General features: G+C 42.2%; 1 protein-coding gene across 1 annotated transcript in view; it reads right to left on the reverse strand.

The window, feature by feature from the left end:
* The window catches only part of CACHD1 (cache domain containing 1), a 200450-nt gene that overhangs the window by 3016 nt on the left and 177869 nt on the right, over positions 1 to 19565 (reverse strand). Inside the window, exons 17-26 of the mRNA XM_035717022.2 lie at positions 17343 to 17465; positions 15738 to 15837; positions 15529 to 15645; positions 13427 to 13587; positions 12990 to 13076; positions 11836 to 11952; positions 10302 to 10453; positions 8819 to 8980; positions 7794 to 7871; positions 7062 to 7163 (exon numbers count right to left, since the gene is read on the reverse strand). Of these exons, the coding sequence (XP_035572915.2) occupies positions 7062 to 7163; positions 7794 to 7871; positions 8819 to 8980; positions 10302 to 10453; positions 11836 to 11952; positions 12990 to 13076; positions 13427 to 13587; positions 15529 to 15645; positions 15738 to 15837; positions 17343 to 17465 (1199 nt within the window). The remainder of the gene's footprint in view (positions 1 to 7061; positions 7164 to 7793; positions 7872 to 8818; positions 8981 to 10301; positions 10454 to 11835; positions 11953 to 12989; positions 13077 to 13426; positions 13588 to 15528; positions 15646 to 15737; positions 15838 to 17342; positions 17466 to 19565) is intronic.

The raw sequence follows: 19565 nt of genomic DNA on the forward strand, positions 1-19565 counted from the left end.
TCAATGAAACATTTCTCAAATGACAGAATTATTGATGTCAGTCCAACTCAACGAGTATTTACTGTGCCCCTATTATGTGCTAGGTACGGTGTCTGGCATTGCCGGAGACACCATGGTGAAAACTGGTCCCAGCAGAAGCAGCTTTTAAAAGCTAGCGCTTGAGAAATAAAGCCAATACAAGCATAGAGCCATTCAATTATTCATTTATAGAGGACCATTATGGGGCCAGAGAGGGAGACAATGAAACACGAATAAGAGAGGTCTCTTTTCCTTGAGGATTTCACAACCAAACAGGAGACACGTACTCGTGAAGCTAGGTTTATTCTAATGCAGATGATGGTTAAGTGCTATAGTTGAGGTATAACTGAAACCTAGAACATGGAATGGCCGATTCTGGCTGGAAGAAAGAAAAAGCTTCACAGAAAAATTCATATTTTAGTTGGGCTTTAAAGGATGTGCAGGAGTTTGGTAGGTGGATATGAGCCAGGCGACAGAGGAGCATAGCCATGGAGCTATGAAGTGCCAAGGCCATTCCCATATCACGTGGCGAGAAGGTAGTGCTTGTGGGTAGCTGGAGGACATGGCAGGAGGTGGAAAGGTGAGTTCTGGTCAGATTATAAAGGCCATGCCAAAGCAGAGAAAATGGAGAAACAACAGAACATTTGGAGCAGGCTGAAAAAAATAGATGAATTTCTGTGTTTCAAAGAGAGTTCTGGTGGCAGCTTAGAAGATAAAAAGGAGAGAGGGGGGACCGTTAGGAGGTTATTTCAACAGATGGGAGACTAAGAAAACGAAGTATGGAATTGGACAGATTTAAGAGTATCTCAGGAGCAGAAGTAAGAGAAGCTGGTTAGCTATTACAAGTGAGGGGGATGTGGTGGTGGGGGCGGTGCTTGAGGAGTAAAGGGCACAGCGACTTTGAGTCAGGATTGTAAGACTCGGAGATCCCAGGTCTCAGGGACAAAAATGATTTTTGCTTTAGACATCTTGATTTGAGAGTCTGTGGAGATGTCTAGCAAGAAATGCAGGAGTGTTGATCATGAGAAGTCAGGGCAGAAGAGGGGGAGTTCACTGACGAATAGGTCTACCGTCAGAGAGCCTTCTTGGTGCCAGGTGGGGGGCTCAACACAAAAAGGGGTAACGGTGAGGCCCCAGCTCCTGAGAAGCCCACGGTCAAGAAGGGCACGAAAACAGGTGTTAAAACAGAGGCCTACCGAAAGGAATACCAAAGCTGGTTAACTTGGCTTATACCTGAGAAGGACACTTAAGGTAGCCCTCGGGGGAGAGAAGGTGTTCGTTAGGTAAAGAGAGGGATAGAAAGGTACTGCAGGCCAGGAGATAAGCAAACACAAGGACACGGTAGCCTGAAAATCTCTAGTGGGCTTGAGGGGATGATAAAAAGCTTGGTATGGGGGAGAAAGATGCAGGAGACACTGCCCGACACATAGGCTCAGACCAGGTCAAGGTGGCTGGTGGAGCTGGGAGTTGGGATTTAGGTTAACAGGCAAGGGGGTAAAGCAGGGTGGCCAGGACATCACATGTGCTTGAAGATCCCTCGTGCCAAAGAGGAGGCTGGACAGAAGGAAGGAGGGATCAGCTAAGAGGACAGGAGGCTGGAGTGCCGGCCCCAGGGAAGAGAAGACCTGAAGGGACGGTAGCAGTGTGACAGTAGAGCAAGTGGCTGGCTTCAAGAGACCATTCGAGTGCACAGCAGGCTGAACTGGGTGGCCAAATGGACTTGCCTGGTGAAGATGCCAGGAGGGTTGACATCCTTGGATAAGGCTGAGGTTTCTAGGTTCAGGGGCTAGGGAAATGATGCCTCTCCTCAAGAATAAGGGATCAGGAGTCAGAGTGAGTTTCTCAGCTTTGGCAGTGCTTGGTCTGGAATGTGAGACCGGGTGGCAGCTCTGAATCTCCAGCTACGAAGTGCTCTCTGTGTGCTTGCGCTACCACGTGCTTCACATGCAGGGGGCTTGAGTGGAAAATACACTTTTAGCAAAATCTCAGTGTCTCGGTTGATTATTGTTGGCCTACCTGTAGCACCAGGCCGTCTTTACCTTGCCTCCAGATCTGTTCTGAATGGCTTCCCATCTCTCATTTACAAGCACCCACGGTAACTGTTAACTAATTTGCACATTCGTGACAGGCCCTCTGCCTGGCTCACCCTCCCACCCTCCTTCATCTGGCTATTGTGCTTCATGCTTCAATTTTTAAAGGTCTTCTCTGGGAAGCAGCCCAAAGCCCAGCCCTCAGCACACATGGGGTTGGATGCCCCTTCTGTGAGTTTAAATAGCATTCAGTGCACATCTCTAGCTTACTTCTTTTTTTTTTTAAGATTTTATTTATTTATTCATGAGAGACACACACACAGAGAAAGAAAGAGAGGCAGAGACACAGGCAGAGGGAGAAGCAGGCTCCATGCAGGGAGCACGACGTGGGACTCGATCACGGGTCTCCAGGATCAGGCCCTGGGCTGAAGGCGGTGCTGAACCACTGAGCCACCCAGGCTGCCCTCTATCTTACATTTCTACTATATAATAAACTTCAGGGCTATCTTGTCTGTCAGCAAATTGTTTCTGTACTCCTAACATTCAACACAATGCCTCCCACAAAGCAGGCACCTCATTTTTCAAAATCACATTACTATGCTCCCGAAGCAATGGCATTTGCTTTTTTAGTTATCTGTGGTTTTTACCTGGTGTGACATTCAACGGTCTCACCTACTAATGAAGACATTCCAGGACTCACTGGGCCCTGCCCAGGTGTTCCAATTCAAGATTCCAGGGATGCTCTGAACCTGGCTGGCCATAGGCTCAGGGTGGTTTTGATGGTAGCATTCCCAATGCAACTCAGGGACCCCCCATTTCTCCTGCCCTTGCTTTCTGATGGGAACCCCCAGCAGAGCCTCTTCCAAAGTGAACCACTTGCTCTGAGGACATTCTGTTTCATTTCCGCAGCACCCAACCCCTCTGTAACTTCCTCAGGCTTCCTCTTAGCTCAATAATTAATGACAGTCTGGAGGGAGGGATAGCAAGCTGTGGAGGAGGAGGAAAAAGCCAAACACATGCGCTCACTTAACAAATGTAGTGTTTACTTAGCACCAGGCAATTCTGCTGAATGCTGGGAACAGTGATGAATAAGACGGACTCAGTCTGATTCACGGAGGGGGAAGCACCATTTAAAACACAGAGGATATCCGCAAAGGCTTTCAAAGGACAAATTTCTTTACTATCCAAATGTGCACACAGTCAAGTCTTTGCAAAGATGACCACAGGCAAAAAGGAGGCTTCAGGACAGAATAGAAGAGTCAAGATGAGGCTGCTGCTCTTCCGTATTCTGCTTACATACTCAGCTGATGGTTCCTGAGAAAGCTCTCTTGATGGGTAGGGACGGAAGGTCCCTCTGAGGACTCACTCCCCACCTTGTGGCCACAGACAGTAACTGCAGGAGGATATCTGTGCACCTCTAGAAAATGGTCTCGGGGTGCACTGGGTAGCTTTTGACCATGTTATCAAGGCTCAGCATTTGCCTTTTAAGCTTTTTGGAATTTGAGTCACTAGGAGGAAATTTCCCCTTTGCAAAGAAAAAAATGTTGCTTAATATATACTTGCATAAAGTTTCTAACAAGACTGTAACCAACACATGAATTCACAAGGACAAATATACATTGGCGGTTTTTGAATTAAAAATAAGCCAGCTGTGAATTAGAATACGGTATTTTCAGAAGAGATAATGGATAGAGCATATACAGAATTAAAAACATCAGTAGGTAGGAATTGTTTTTAACCACTGCTTGTGAGCATAACACTAAATAGTCGAGTGCTAAAAACAATTATTCTAAGTGGTCTTAGAATATTGACAAAAACAATTCTATCTTTCAAAGACCATTTTTGAGTAGTTTTTTTAAGATAGAAAACTTAAGATTCCTTTGAAATACAAAACTCTCTTGGCCACATGAAATACCACTGATTCTTGAACAGGAGTTTGAGCTACATGGGTCCACGTGTAGGCTGGTCTTCCATAAATATAGGACAGTACTGTAAATGCATTTTTCTCTTATGATTTTATTTTTTTTAAAGATTTTATTTATTTATTTATTCATGAGAGACACAGAGAGAGGCAGAGACACAGGCAGAGGGAGAAGCAGGCTCCATGTAGGAAGCCCAGTGTGGCACTCGATCCCGGAACTCTGGGATCGTGCCCTGAGCCGAAGGCAGACGCTCAACTGCCGAGCCACCCAGGCGTCCCTGTCTTGTGATTTTCTTTTCTTGAGCTTACTTTATGTAAGAATACAGTATATAATACATGTAAAATACAAAATGTATGTTGATCCACTGTTTTATGTTATTGGTAAGGCTTCCAGTCAAGAGCAGACTATCAATAGCTAAGTTTTTGGGGAGTCACAAGTCATACATGGATTTTTGACTGTGAGGGTTTGAAGTAGGGAGGTCAGTGCCCCTTATGCCCACAATGTTCAAGGGTCAACCATATATCTAAATAAAAACACAGCTTGAAGTCTCCAAGTTTGGCTTGGGAACATTCAGTTTTAATTCTAGGAATATCACAATTCTGAACCCTATCATGAAAGTCTAGTATGTTCAGTACTTATACATTTATGTACTTTATTCTTTCGAGTTTCCTTTTGTGTATCAGACCCAATGACTCACGTGTAAATATGCTCACTGGGTTTGCAAAGAACCGGGGCCCTACAATTTTACCAGTTCAAGGGCCAGCACCAATGCCACCTTCACCTTCCCCCCAGGGAACTTCTTGGATTTAGGTGCAGATAAAAGTGAATTATCTCCCTATCTTCTTTGTTCTGGTCCTTTAAGGAAGCTGTCATATTCAGCCTTTTATCAGTCTCATGAATACATGCATTCATTTACAGTTTCCTGTTAGATTGTAAATTCCTTGAGGGCAGAGTGGGTATGGAGGTGGGGGAGGTCAACCCTGAGCTCAACATGCCTGCCCTATGTTATTGCATTTAATGCTTACAACTGTACCAGGGAGAAATTTCTATTCCCATTTTAATTATTAGGACACCAAGGTCCAAAGGAGCCTAAGACCTCATAATCTGCAAAGGGGAGAGGTGGGTTCCAAGTGAGGGTTGACCCTATTTTATAAGCTCTTCCACCCAAGTCTGCCTCACAGAAATGAAGCTGCCCCTTCACTAGGTCCCTCCCACTGTGCAAAATGCAGATGCCCAGTATGTTCACCAAGGAGAAGAACACAGAGCTGAGGAAGAAGTGTGCTAACAAAGCCACTCAATTAAGTTTCCTTATTTCAGTGTGCACCTATGGCTTATTCTCAGCATCGCAGGGACATTAGAACTTGATGCCAGCACTTTTAGTGACCCACTGTACAGGTTCAGGGATAGGACAACATGCAGTTAAACGCTATTGATTTTGTGGTACATTTGGAATTATTTGGAGTGTCAATGCCTTCCATTGCTTCTGGTGTTGCATTCTGTTGGCACAAGAAACTATTTTTCATTCCTCGGGGATAACAGGGATCCAATTATTGTGAAAAATGAAAGAAAGCAAGCCCTTAGCTAGATTCCTTAGCTTTCAGATACTGACACTGCACTATTTCTTTTATCTAAGCTGTTGCTTCATATGCCATTTTCCTAAGACAATGGGAGAGCTAATGGATCATCGTAAACGTCACTCAGAATTTCAATTTCGTATTGAAGCAATTTCTATCCGGAGAGAGAGAGAAAAGATTCAGTATTTCTGCTGAATAAGAAATTATTTCTGTTGAACTTTAGTAGCCTCAAACCTGTTTTATTATTCAAAGGAGAAGAGGCACAGAACTGGCTGGCAGAATGAATTTATGCAAGTTCAAAGGTTTTTACAAGGGGGAAAAAAAAAGCAGAAAGTCAAAGAAACTGAAAAATTTAAGTTGTGCTTTGACTCTCCATAGAAACCTGAGGTTTCTACTTAGTTGGTGGGAACAATGTCATTCAAAGCCCAAATTAGGAGCCTCCAAATTATAATCAGAGTTTTGGCTTCTCCTGTTTTCCAAAGGGAATTTGAATACCTGGCTGTCAATGTAAAAGGCAACACTGGTCGCCTTGATGAATACCCATTCCTGCATTTGTTAGCACAGGAGTGGGAGCACACTGCTTGAAGACATCCCTTTTTTCCCCCCAGGGTAGATATGGAGAAAGAAGAGTCAAACGGTATAAATCCATTATTTACACATTTAAAAAAGACCTGATTCTTGGAAGAAAATAAATATTTCTGGAAAATTAAACAACCGTATGAAAAATAAAAAGATCTTACAATTACAGGAAAGGTCCCACACTCCTGCCGCTCCAACATGTCTGTAGTTCTCTGTGATGCTAAGCCATAAAAACCCTGGCAAGGTAAGAAGCTCAGTGGTGGCCAAATCTTTTTGGTATAGCATGTGGACTTGAACTACAGCTCCCTCAGCCTTGGTGTCTTCCCAATCTAGCCCCAATCCTTGCTGAGCATCTTAGAGCCACCTTATACAACCTCCATGACTAACTATATACACCAGTTCCTTTGCCTATAATATCCTTTGCCCCCAGCTTTTATCATCCTTTAGGTCCAATGCAAATTGTTGTCTTCTTGGTGAATCCTTCCCTGTACCTTCCAGGCATGGCTGGAGGTCAGGGTGCAGAATGTCAGAGGGAAGCACAGACTCTTGTCATGGCCCAAGTGCACATGGGCTGAGAGCGCCCTTGAGGATGCTGGTATTTGTCAACTAACCACACTGGGTAGTAGGAGCAATGAGGATGCCAATTCCCAAGGGTAAGTGGAGGAGAAAGCAGGTTCCATTTAGAGAATGTGAATCCTTACACATGGAGAACATCTAGAAAGCAATCTCTGTGCCCAGAGGTCACCTCAATTATCTGGGAGTGCGGAGACGTAATCAAAGTGACCCTTGGGCTCCTATAAACATGCTATGTTGGAATGTGTCCTTTAGAAAACTATGTCAAAGTAATGAATTTGAGTACAGAAGAGGAAAGAGAAGTGTGGGTGTGAGTAATGGACCACAGGAGCCCACCAGGTTCCTCAGAAGGAACCGGACCTTACCATGATCACTTTCTGTTCCCGATCGACCCCAGTAGCGACGCCTCCTTTCTGGACTGTGTGCGTGTCGTTCGATGACTGCAGCTATAAATCGAGTATTGCTGACTGTGGGAAGCAAGGGCAGTTAGTCACTCTTATGCCAGTATCTTTATTATATCAAGCACATTTACTCTGAACAGGCTCATTCACACTTTGGGGGAGCTAGTCTTTGAAGAGATAGAAGTAAATTTTTTTTTTTTAATTGTGAGGATTAGTGGCAGTGAGAGGTCCCTAATTACAGGTCTCCAACATGCATTAAGAAGATATGTTCTATATAGTTGAAGGCCAGGGTATGTATCTCAATACTAAAGGAACTCTCTTTTGATAGTCTTCCCCCACCCCCGTGAAATTATATACATTTAATACCCTGAGGGATTAAAACAACGTATACCTGATTTCTGGCTTTCTGAAATAATATTATGCTGGAAAGCAAGTAGGAGGAGAAAGAAAAGGTAGGGGGAGGTATTTTAGGTCAAAGCACTTCATGCAAAAAAGGAACATCATGAAATCTTTTAAGATTTTTTAAAACAAAGCAAGCACCTCCACTTAAGTCTAATGAAAATTGGGGAGGAAAAACCTTGGTCATGTCAAAGATTCTTAAATTCTAACATAAGCCAAAAGGATATAAGAAGGAGCGTTTATTCTGGGTTAGCCTCCTGCTGGCACGTTCCGCTACGAGGCAGCTTGAATACTCACTGATGCCTCTGTCCTCATGGCTGTCATCATCCCTTTCATCTCTGTCATTTTCCAGGTTGGACATACGCACTGACATTTCTACCCATCATTAAAAAGAGAGAAACATGACTATTTAATCAAACAAAATCACCCACTTTAATACCCTGAGAAGTGCTCGTTTGATGCCTGGGTGACAGCATTCTATTATGAACGAATCTAAACTTGGAAGACAATCAGCTGATGTCCCATCTATTTTTTTTTTTTTAAAGGAGGAAGGAGCAGGAATCAGAAGAGGGAGTGCCAGACACGAATAATCAAGAGAGACACCTGAAATTAACTTCTGAAGAAAAGAGAGAAAAGAATATGTAGAGGTCAACGGATCTTTAATCCTCTACTAATGTACCTGAAAAAGAAGGAAGGGGTCTATAGACATGTGGTATCTGTGCTCATTTGTGAGCACAGATATCACATTAAACAGTTGGTATGGAAGCCATGATTGCAGATTAATCATTCTGTATCTGACTTCGATTACTTATCCCATTTAAGACATGTGATTATTGCTTTGGATGTGTTTGTTCACACTATGTAATACTAGCGACAACAGAACAGATTCATGGTCTTGCAAATAGTGGCTCAGGGTATCGTTGCTCTACCTGTCTGGGACAGCAAAGAGAACCCACCTCTGAGTTGAGGGAAGAACAAAACTTCCCACTCAACTGCCCAGCACTCCCTCACTGGCTTATTCCAGAGGCGGGAGGTGGGAGCTTAGCCCTGTGTAAGAGGAGAGAGCATCTAGGGATTTTATGGGGAATCAAAATGAAGCCCACAGGGTTTAGCTAGCTACTAGAGAATGAGCCGTGGGCTAAAGGAGGAAAGGAGGCTTTGGGGACTCACGAATCATACTCCCTGGAAGCAGAAAATGAAGTGCTGTTCTCCTAAATGCTTAGCAGCTTATGCAATCGGCTACTGTCCTTCTGGTGTTGGAAGGACACCAGGGAGGCTGCTGCCTCCTGGAGGAGCTTTGGACTCATTCATTGGGAGCTCACCTTGGGCAGCAAGAGGAGACATGTGCTGATGACTCCGGCGATGAATCTGATGGCGGTAGGCATACACAGCGAGAACCAGGACCATGATGCATCCCATGATGCCCCCAGCCACGGGACCCACGGGGGCACTTTTAATCATGTTCAGTGTGACCACCTCATCGCCTTTGTTAAAATAAACAAACAGATGTCCTTGTAATGATTTCCCAACTGTGGTTGCAAGTGGGGATGAAGATGAGATGGGAAGAAATAGAGTGGGGTGGGGTTTGGTGGAGACAAGAGCACCTGCTTTAAGTTCTGAAAAAGGCTGAGAGGACCCAACAGAACATAGGAGTAGTGAATTCCTTTAGTCCCTGGTTCTCAAATGACATGTTGGTTGCTCAGCACAGTAAGAGCACACCAGACAAGGACTACTAAAAACAGTGAGGAGGTAAGAATCACGAAAATTTGTGCTGCCCAGGGCTAAGAGCCTGGCTCCTCGGGGTGTGGGCTCCTCTTGGAAGAGAAGTCATGGAGTACAGAGCTGAGCGTTCCTTAGGCCTCTGAGCACATATTTATTGTACCTGGCGCCCTTTATGCCTGTGGGTCAGTCACATGACCCTTAAAAAAGGATCCCATTTCAAAGCTAATGGGTTCCCTTTAAGACATTATTTGCACTGTCGCATAGGAGACTGCAGGGGGGTATATAAAGTGATGTCTTTGAACAAGGTCATTCCAACTAGGTCCTCACCTGGTTCAAGAATTCTATGTGAGGTCAGGACCCTGCTTCACATAGGAGGAGCTTTTCTTCTGCTGACAGGTTAATGTGGGGAGATGTTTAAAAAACAAACAAATGAAAAGGTTTAAATATCTCACCTGTCAGGTAAGGTTTAGGAACTTGTGCTAGCTCCAGAGAGACACTGAGAAAGACTCAAAGGAGGTAGGCAGGTAGTTATCTTTGAGGTCTGGAGGCTTGATCCCAGACATGTTCCTCCCTACAGTGTCTCTTTCCACCCCTCTGAGCTAACCCAGGCCACATGAGATAGCTTGGGCTTCTGTTGACTCCAAGACCTTAAGCACTGATTTGTAGCCATAAGACTTCTGCTTTGCAAACATGGTGATGGAAGGTTACAGCAGGAGACCAACGTGCAGCGGTCACTCCACCCATCTCTGGCCCCATTCTTCTGACAGCTGGGACTCACATTCAAACAAACTCCACAGTTCAGCCATGTAGAAATCAGGCCTGATGGTTCTCAAAACAAGCTTTATGGGAACGAATTCCAGGCTTGTAAAATTTGGCAGGAAAAATGGCTGCTTACTCGGCACAGAATATCTAGCCAGCTTTGAAGGTAATTATGTGCCTTGGTTTTGTAAGTACAAACTACTGGCAAAGGAAACAGGAAAATAGGGTTGAGGATCATTTTAAGAGTTTTGTCCTACTGGAGAGGATAAAAAAAAAAAAAAAGGATTGAGAAATCAAAATATTCTGTGTTCCCAATAAACATACCTATTGCTCCCATGTCGTCCACATATGGACTTTTGGCTCCCACGATTCCTCCGAAGCATTCTTTCTGGGGAGCGCAGTAGGATTTGTCCAGGTGAGTCTTTCCATCGCTGTCCACCATGCACCATTCACAATCTAGCACACCAAAGCAGTCCCTGCCAAGGAAGAGCAGATGGACTTGGGTATCAGACAGCTCTCAAGAGTGCCATTACTTACTAGTCCTGTAAGTCCTCAAGCTTTAGTTCCCTTTCCTTATAAAAGAAGAACGGCCAATAGTCTGCCATGGGATAGCTGTTTTATGTCTCACAACAGCTTGAAAATGAGAGAAATTAAACTGTTCTTTCTGTGGATCATACCAAAAATCCACACATCACAGATTAGTGCAGGATTATTTCAAATCATCTTAAAAGACCAAATGGCCCCAAGGTTTGTTAGACTTTGGCCTGACCCCACGTATAGGGTCATTTAAAAGAGAGGGAAAAAAAGAGGGGGGGGAGGAAAAATGGGCAAATAGATTGGGGAAATACTAGATAAATTAAACAGTTTCCTTACTGCCAATTTCTTAGAACTTTTAATACGTTAAGCATATTAGGACTCAAAGAGGATGTGTGCAGTGTTTCTCAAATATAACTAATTTTGAGTTATTGCCTAACATCCCAAATTAATCAGTCCGATACTCTACCATTTCTTTGCTAAAACATGCATTAAAAGTAGAACTGGGGGAGATCCCTGGGTAGCTCAGTGGTTTAGCGCTGCCTTCAGCCCAGGGTGTGATCCTGGAGTCCCGGAATCGAGTCCCACATCAGGCTCCCTGCATGGAGCCCGCTTCTCCCTCTGCCTGTGTCTCTGCCTCTCTCTGTGTGTGTCTCTCATGAGTAAATAAATAAAATCTTAAAAAAAAAAAAAAAAAAGTAGAACTGGCTGCCCTCCTACCCACTGAATGTTGATAATCAAGGGGCAATCTGCAGTCACAATAAACAATCACCCCTCACCCCTGTAGTCCACGATAGCCACTATTCGCATGATGGCTAGTCCCAAATATCTATCCTAGAGAGAAGGGAGAGGGATGAAGGGACATGTAGTTTTTGGTTCTCCAAGCTATCATGATGCCGATCTACTCTCTAAGAAAACAGAATTGATGAGCTATAGTGTGTCACCATGTAGAGTTGGGTTCTGCTTCAGGAACCCTAAGAGTTCCTGCCCCCCTCACTTGTGCTTCTTCGTGCCATGTCCTCTCTCATTCCTTTTATTTCAAGAGTAAACTTTCCCATCCACAGATGAGATGACCAACATATAGTACAAACGCCAACTAGCTACAACAAGTAGAAACTGGAAAACATTAAACCTGCTGGATAAAAGGCTCATAAGAATCACTTTTGGGTCTGAAAAATTGGTACACCTTTAAAAAAACATTAAGAAGGAGAATGATAAATACCAGCTGGAAAAGCTCAATGAGGCTGCTGGTCACCATTCCTCACTAGGTTCTACTCCCGCAGTGATCATGTTGATGTAAACGCAAGCAACGGGCAATGCTTACCCACTTTCCATCCTCTGACTGCACCTGCTGTTGACACACTGATGAAGGGCATCTTGCAGGCCAGGGTCAATAGCTGTGTATGTCACCGGCTCCTGGTGGACCTCACAGCTTGGGTTTCTATGCAGGAGCAAGTCTGGAGGTTAGGACCAATAACCACTCACATTCCAAACTCATCAGGCCTCTGGCCCTTGATAGTGTCAGATAGATCTGGGTTTAAATCCTGGCCACTTAAATAGATGTAACCTTGGGCCAATCACTTAACCACTCTGAACTTTAGTTTGTTCATCCTTATGTACAATAGAAAAAAAAATATATATAAAAAAAGGAAGCCATAAATATCCCACAAAACATGAACGTATATGATCAGAAGTGAGGGCAGCCTCAGTGGCTCAGCGGTTTAGCGCCGCCTACAACTCAGGGCGTGATCCTGGAGACCGGGGATCGAGTCCCGCGTCAGGTTCCCTGCATGGAGCCTGCTTCTCCCTCTGCCTGTGTCTCTGCCTCTCTCTCTCCTGTGTATTCTCTTGAATAAATAAAAAAAAAAAATTAAAAAAAAATCAGAAGTGAAAGTTACCTCCCCTGACTAGCTACTCTAAATCTCTTTTATTCAAGGTAATCATTATTAATAGTTTCATGAGGGTCCCTTTTAGACATTTTTTTCTATGCTTAAACATATCAGTTTCTATGATTAAACATATCAGTACACCCAGATTCTTTCCTTTACGTTCTAGAGAAGGGATTTAACCCCAGCTTATTTAACTGTAGTCTTAAGATTTGTCACTAATGTAAAAAATACCATATGAGGTGTAAGCATGTGTGTGAAAGATACCTACAAGATTTATCACAAAGTTAATTTGAAAACTAAGTGATTTAATGTGCATAAAGTATCTGACACCTGGCAGACACTTAGCGATTGCTTGTAATAGTCTCATAGCTTTCGTACAGACCACATATAATTTTAACGTTTCACAGCATTTAAATGTACACCTGAAAAAGGACTTCATTTTAAGGCTTGAAATCTGACTCAGTGAACAGTTACATCATTAGAATCAATCATCTTCTTACCACAACCCCAAACAAATCTATAGAGGAGGCTCTCTGTGTGTGTGTACAATATATATATAACACACATATTGATGTAATGTCTATCTTACCGGTTCTCTGCATTTGTGAGGTTCCCAGTGCACTCATTGACCTCTAGAGGGCACTCACAGGGACATTCACATTCATTTTGTTCCATTCTGAAAGGCAAAAGGAAAATCACTATGCAGAAGATCAATAACAAACTTTGTATTGTATATGTACCAGAAGAAGGAAAAGAGAAGAAAATGTGAGCTAGTTAAAAGGGACAGTTAAAAGGAAGCTGTGACCAACGGTTTAAACATATAATTCGCCTTAATTCATTACTCTTTGGACAAGGATACTGTAAACTGCACAGCTAGAAATACTTCCGTAACCAGGACCTTCTTTTTCTCCAGGGCACCCCCCTGTGTCTTCTGTTTATATGGCAGATGCCACGTCAAAATGATTGGCATCAGTTCAGATATTTAACAGTGGAATAAACAGAGAAGAGGACCCATTGCATTTTTACCGGTGACAGTTGAGACAGAGCCGATCCACCATGCTACAAGCACAAAAGGCAAGAGAGTCGCACGTTTCATTGACAATGCCAACAAACGCGTTGGTTCCTGGGATCCTTGCCAGTCTGTACTTAGAACAGTGGCTGCCATGCACAAGGTTCGTCAAATCTCCCTAGAGACAACGGAGGCGTCAGAAGTGACAGACAACAATGCGAAGATTCATCCCTACCGTGGTGAAAACGACTCTTCAACCAACTGCTGAAAGTAGCTTACAATAAAACTTTATTTCTGACTACAAAAGTAATATATGGTTACTGCTGAAAGCTGGAATAATAGAATTTTTTTCTTAATATCAGAGATAATTCCCAGGTCCCACTTAACAGTTGTGTATATTTATTTATTCTCATATCTATGCTTATACAGATAAAAATTTTATAGCTGTTTTGTAATTTTTTTTTAAAACACATTACACCATAACATGAAGATAACTGCAAAAAACAATGAAAGACAGCATTCAGGTAAGGAATAGTTTAAAATGTATTCAAAGGCAAACCTAATCCACCAGAAAACATGCAACCTCTGAGCCATCTTGGATAACAAACCTCTCTTCTTCTAGAATGAAAAAACCCCAGACTCTTTTAAGAGTCCAATTTCCTTCCAGAATATTTAAAAAATAAATAATATTTAAATAACTAAAGCAAGCATTCTTTTCTTCATTCTATAGCAAGAAAATGTGATAGCCAACTTCTTGAAATGGCAGATTAGTCTACTATAGAGAAAACCAAAGATTCAAAAGCAGCTCTGGGAAGTTGAATATGGCTATTCTTTTCTGCACGTGTGTCCAATGTAGTAGGCCAACTATGTAATCCCATGCTTGTTTCCATGCCAGTCATCCCTTATATGTGCATGATGAGGATAAGCCTAACTGAGAAATGTGGCACTGGATGGAGGTCTAGATGAATTTTCCACTGCCTGGAAGATGCCCGCCCCACCATATCAGCATTAAGATAGGCCTATCATCCTTTTAGCTCCACTACCCAGAAATGTTCCAGTTCCATTTTGGAATACCTTGAGCTGTTAAGAAATTATTCTAATTCATATTCCACTAAAATTTGCGTTTCTGAAAAATTTCTCCCAGAGTAGCCTGGCTTTGTCTGTTGAAGACTCAGGAAATCACTGTATAAAAGGTAGAACATACAGAGTAAATCAGACTCTCACAGAACAATCTTGCTTGGCAGCTTCCTTCTGATTACATTCAAGTTTGTCAATGTCCTCTTTAAAGAGAGTGTTCCTTAGAATGCTGTGAAGTCTAAACAGAGTAATAATGATTTCCTTTGAACCCACTATCCTATTCATCTATTTGTTTTTTTAAACTCTTTTATTCCAATTGTTTTTGCTATTGTTTTTCTGAGAGAATTTTCAGTCAACCCAATACATCTTTAAAATTTTTAATTATACATTCAATGATATGAATACCTGTCCTAAATAAAAAGCTTACTTCTTGTGAACAACTTTTTGAACGTTGGTTCTGTCATTATGTATTTTAGCTCTTTTCCAGCTAAGACTATTGACAAACTAGTAGGAACATTCTTAAGATCTTTAATAATATCTAGGTAAGCTTGCAGTTCTCTCAAATCAAATACTTAGAGTACTCTAAGCTACAAAAAATGAATTTATTTTTAGATGATCTACATGAGAGCTCCCATCTAACTGGGTAAGATGACCAAGAAATGACCTAATTTGGCCTTAGGAATTTAAGGAGGCTGCATGATCTCTAGAAGACAGGAAGAAGGGAACACATGGTGCCACACATATTTACATAAGAGTGTGGGAACAGACCTCAGCAGACATTTCAAAGGGTTTCTACTGGGTGAGTCTTTAAACAAACAAAACTAAAACAAAACATCAAGTGTGAAACCTTAAAACATTCACTTTTCCAATTTGGGCTTTACACCCCATTCTGGTCAAGCTAGGGAGCTGGCCTACGGTCCTGTCCTGTCATTCTATAATTTTAGGCCATGAAACAGCCAGGAGTCATATTCAGATATTAACTATTATTCCATTTCATATTCTGCAATGGAATGAGATGTGAGATGATAAGGGATCAACTTACCACAAGGCTAGTGTTGAATTTATAAAATCTTTGAACTGTTCTGTCACTGAAGCTGTTGCACAGGTTTTTCTTTACAAAGTTGGGGTGGTTCAAGATATCATTTGCTACCAAGGGCTCCTAATAAGGCCAAGCAGACAGAAAACACAAGTCATGTAGTTAATGAACCACAGGCCATGGGAGCACTGAGCCGTCGGCTTTGCAACAAATACCTTGTGGGTAATATGCTGTTGTTCCACGGGTGCATGTCCTTTGGGGTCAATGAGGGTTGGATGTGCCACCAGATAACCCCTGTCCTCCATTATGAAGCACCTGTGCCAAAACAAGTGATATCTCTCAGTAATATACATGGTCTTTCTACACTTTCAGAGAGCATTTATCTTGCTAACCCTGAAACAAATTGCATTTATCTCAGTAAATATCCACTGAAACAAATTCACTGAAGGCTGGCAGGCAGGCAGATACATTATTCTTTTTTTAAAGTTTAATTTAATTTTTAAAAAAAAGATTTTATTTATTTATTCATGAGAGACAGAGAGAGAAAGAGGCAGAGACACAGGCAGAGGGAGAAGCAGGTTCCATGCAGGAAGTCTGATGTGGGACTTGATCCCAGGACTCCAGGATCACGCCCTGGGCTCAAGGCAGCCGCTTAACCACTGAGCCACCCAGGCGTTCCCCTCCCCCCCCTTTTTAAAGTGGGATCTACATCCTGCATGGAGACAGATATGGGCCTTGAACTCATGACCCTTAGATCAAGATTTGAACTGAGACCAAGAGTCAGAGACAATCAGCTGAGCCACCCAGGGACCCCAACAGATACATTATTACTCTTGAGGCGATAGATTACCTAGTATACAGTTTATAGTAATAAAGTTACACCTGACTCTGAGGCCACCTACCTAGTTTTATAGAATGTGTCTACTTAGCCCCAGTAAGATGAACTCAAAAATCTTTTGTAAGGATTAATGACAAGTTTAGTCTTTCTTCAGAGGAGGGATTACTCTGAAGGAAGTTGCCTTGGGTATTTATAGGCACAAGCTTTAAACCATACAATTTCTTCTTTGACGATTAATATACATAAAATATAATCTTCAGGGACATACAAAAACTTATTTGATGGAAACACTAAAGCAAAGCTAGAATTGCTCTAACCAAGACTATGTGCTGCTCTATTTTACTCTGCATTCATTCCAACAGTTTGCTATGAATCCTGCATTTCCCTATTCAGGCCAATGTGAAATTTAGCAGTGATGTGAAGCATGGGCCATAAGAGTGAAATAAGAAAGCTATTTTTAAAAGTGGCCTGCATTAAATCAAGGGAATACCCTTGCTTTGATCAGACACGTTCTTTTGAAATTAGGAGGTGAAGGCTTTTTTAGTTCTGCAAGCCTCTTTCTGGGGAAATGTAAAAGGGAACAGTCCAAGTGTCTGAAATTCCCACAGACTTTGGCTTAACTAAGTTAACATCAAAAGTACCCTTTCTGGTCTTCCTAGCACCCAAGATCTGGGAAACTTCTAATTACTGACTCTGAGAGAAACAAGAGCTTTAGGAGAATTCTGTGCCACAGTTACTATCCTTGTTATAAGACAAATCTGAAGAAAAAAAAAAAAAAAGACAAATCTGTTTGTCTATATCATAAATGGCATGCATCTTAGAAAAATGAAAGAACAAAAACTTTGTAATCGAACACCCAGGCCATGGATTGACTTTCTGGTCTTGATCATGACAATGTGGTTGCCATTCAATTAGAGATATCAGACATCATTTTCTTTATATTTTGCAGATAGATGGGAAGTGATGTCCCTGAAGGGCTTACCTTATTTTGTTGCCACCATCTTGGTTACAAACTGGTAGTAAGTCCATCAGAACCTTGTAGAAGTATCTAAGTGTGAAGTCGATACCCATCACAGCCACAGTATGCCCAGAAGACAGCTGTGTACTTCATGTGAAAAAGATCAGTGAGAACAAGAGGCACAACTTATTTAAAGGTAAAAGTTACATTCAATCAGAAGGACGTTGTATGGTATTAGAAATATATGCATACTGTTCCTCCACATTTTTTACCCCTCTAAAAATGATCAATTAAATGACTGACTGGTAGCATAACATGGAGATTTGATGAGAGAAAAACAAGGCTAAAGGTGGAATTTCCTAGTAAGACCAGCTCAAAACATGTACAGCTGTGGAATACACCTAGCCCTGACTTTAGATATTCAGACAGGGGCTGGACTATTCTTTGGCAAGAATATGGAGGTGGCAGGAAAAGGCATCAGGTGGGAGATGAGATACATGACTACTATGGCTCCGCTCAATAAGGAACCTTAGACAAGAAACATGAATGATCTCTTTATTTCCCTCATTTTATAGATAAGGAAACTGGGATCTCAGAAAGGTTAACTGATTAGTGTAAGGTCATACAAAACTCAGTAAAAACAAAAACAAACAAACAAACAAAAAAACAAAAACAAAAACCAACACCCAAAACAAAACTAGGTCTCATTTTCTTTCTATAACATTAAGGTTGGCTCTACTTAAAACACAGCTCAGATTCTAGAACAAAACTCACCTGGTTCTCAGGCCAGTTCCTTCTCCAATCTAAAATGCTACTTTCAGAAAGAAAAGCACCAATGAGGATAAAGTTGGGTAGGTTATCACATGGTGCTTGCTAAGCCTTTAGCTCTGGAATCAAGCAGATCTGGGGTCAAATCCTGGTCCTCTTGGTTTCCATCTGTGTGGTTCCTAGGAGGCTACTTAACCTTTCCAAGACCCAGTTTTCTTGTGTGAAAATGGGGAGAGAAGTGTCTACCTCACAAGGCTGTCATTGGGCTTAAATGAGCCAGTGTGTTTACAGTGTTTAGCAAGCTGCCTAATCTATCTAAAATACCCAATAAAAAGAAGTTTAAAAAAAAGTTTAAAAGTTTAAAAAGAAGTTTAAAGAAAACCAACCAGGGCTTAAAGCTCAGACGAGGACAGAGAATGAACTTATTCTCCTAGAGAAATGCTAGCTATATAAACAGCATGGATTTCTCTGTCACTTGGAACCTTGGTTCTTTCTAATGTATGATCATGGGTATTTGGAGGGGTTTGGGCTATTTGGCTAATGAGCTCCTGAACCTCTGTGGCTGGGAATTTGCAGGGTTTACTCAACATTACTATCATCCATCTGCCTGATTTTTTTTTTTTTTTTAACATCTTATTTATTTATTCATGACAGAGAGGCAGAAGCAGAGACACAGTCAGAGGGGGGAAGCAGGCCCCTTGCAGGGAGCCCGATGTGGGACTCGATCCCGGGACTCCAGGATCATGCCCTGGGCCAAAGGTGGGCGCTAAACCGCTGAGCCACCCAGGGATCCCAAAATACTTAGTTTGTTTATCTATCTATCTATCTATCTATCTATCTATCTATCTATCTATCTATCAGAGAGAGAGAGAGAGAGAGAGAGGCAGAGACAGAAACAGGCTCCATATAGGGAGTCCGACACAGGACTTGATCCCGGGTCTCCAGGATCATGCCCTGGGCAAAAGGCGGTGCTAAACCGCTGAGCCACCCGGGCTGCCCCCATCTGCCTGATTTCTTGATAAAGAAAGTACCAACAGAAAAATGGGGCTGTTTTAGACAAAAATCTTAAAAATTGTAATTGGAAAGCTCAGAAGAAACTTCCCAAAGCATAATAATCTTTTGGAAAATCAAAACTTGGGAGTGAAATTAGCTTTGTTATGTAGACAACTGTCTCCTTCTGGTTACTGTCAACATTGATACTAGCTTATCCCCAAACCTCGGGCCAAAAAAACCCTGAAAACCCACAAGAAGGGACCCTGACCCACAATGAAATTTCTGTCAGAGCTTAGCTGTCAAAATTGTATTTGGCATGAGATGAAAGAGGACCACATTGTGGGATTATCTATGAGAGGCTATTGCCTCAATAAGAGCTTTCTATTGTTACTGAAGTCACTTAAATTGTACTACGGAAGGCATCCAAGACTCAGCTATCTTACATGGGATTTGTGTTTTGTAGCAAATAATGTTTTACTGAAGTAT

This window comes from Canis lupus, chromosome 5, assembly GCF_003254725.2.
Source record: "Canis lupus dingo isolate Sandy chromosome 5, ASM325472v2, whole genome shotgun sequence".
Lineage (NCBI taxonomy): Eukaryota > Metazoa > Chordata > Mammalia > Carnivora > Canidae > Canis > Canis lupus.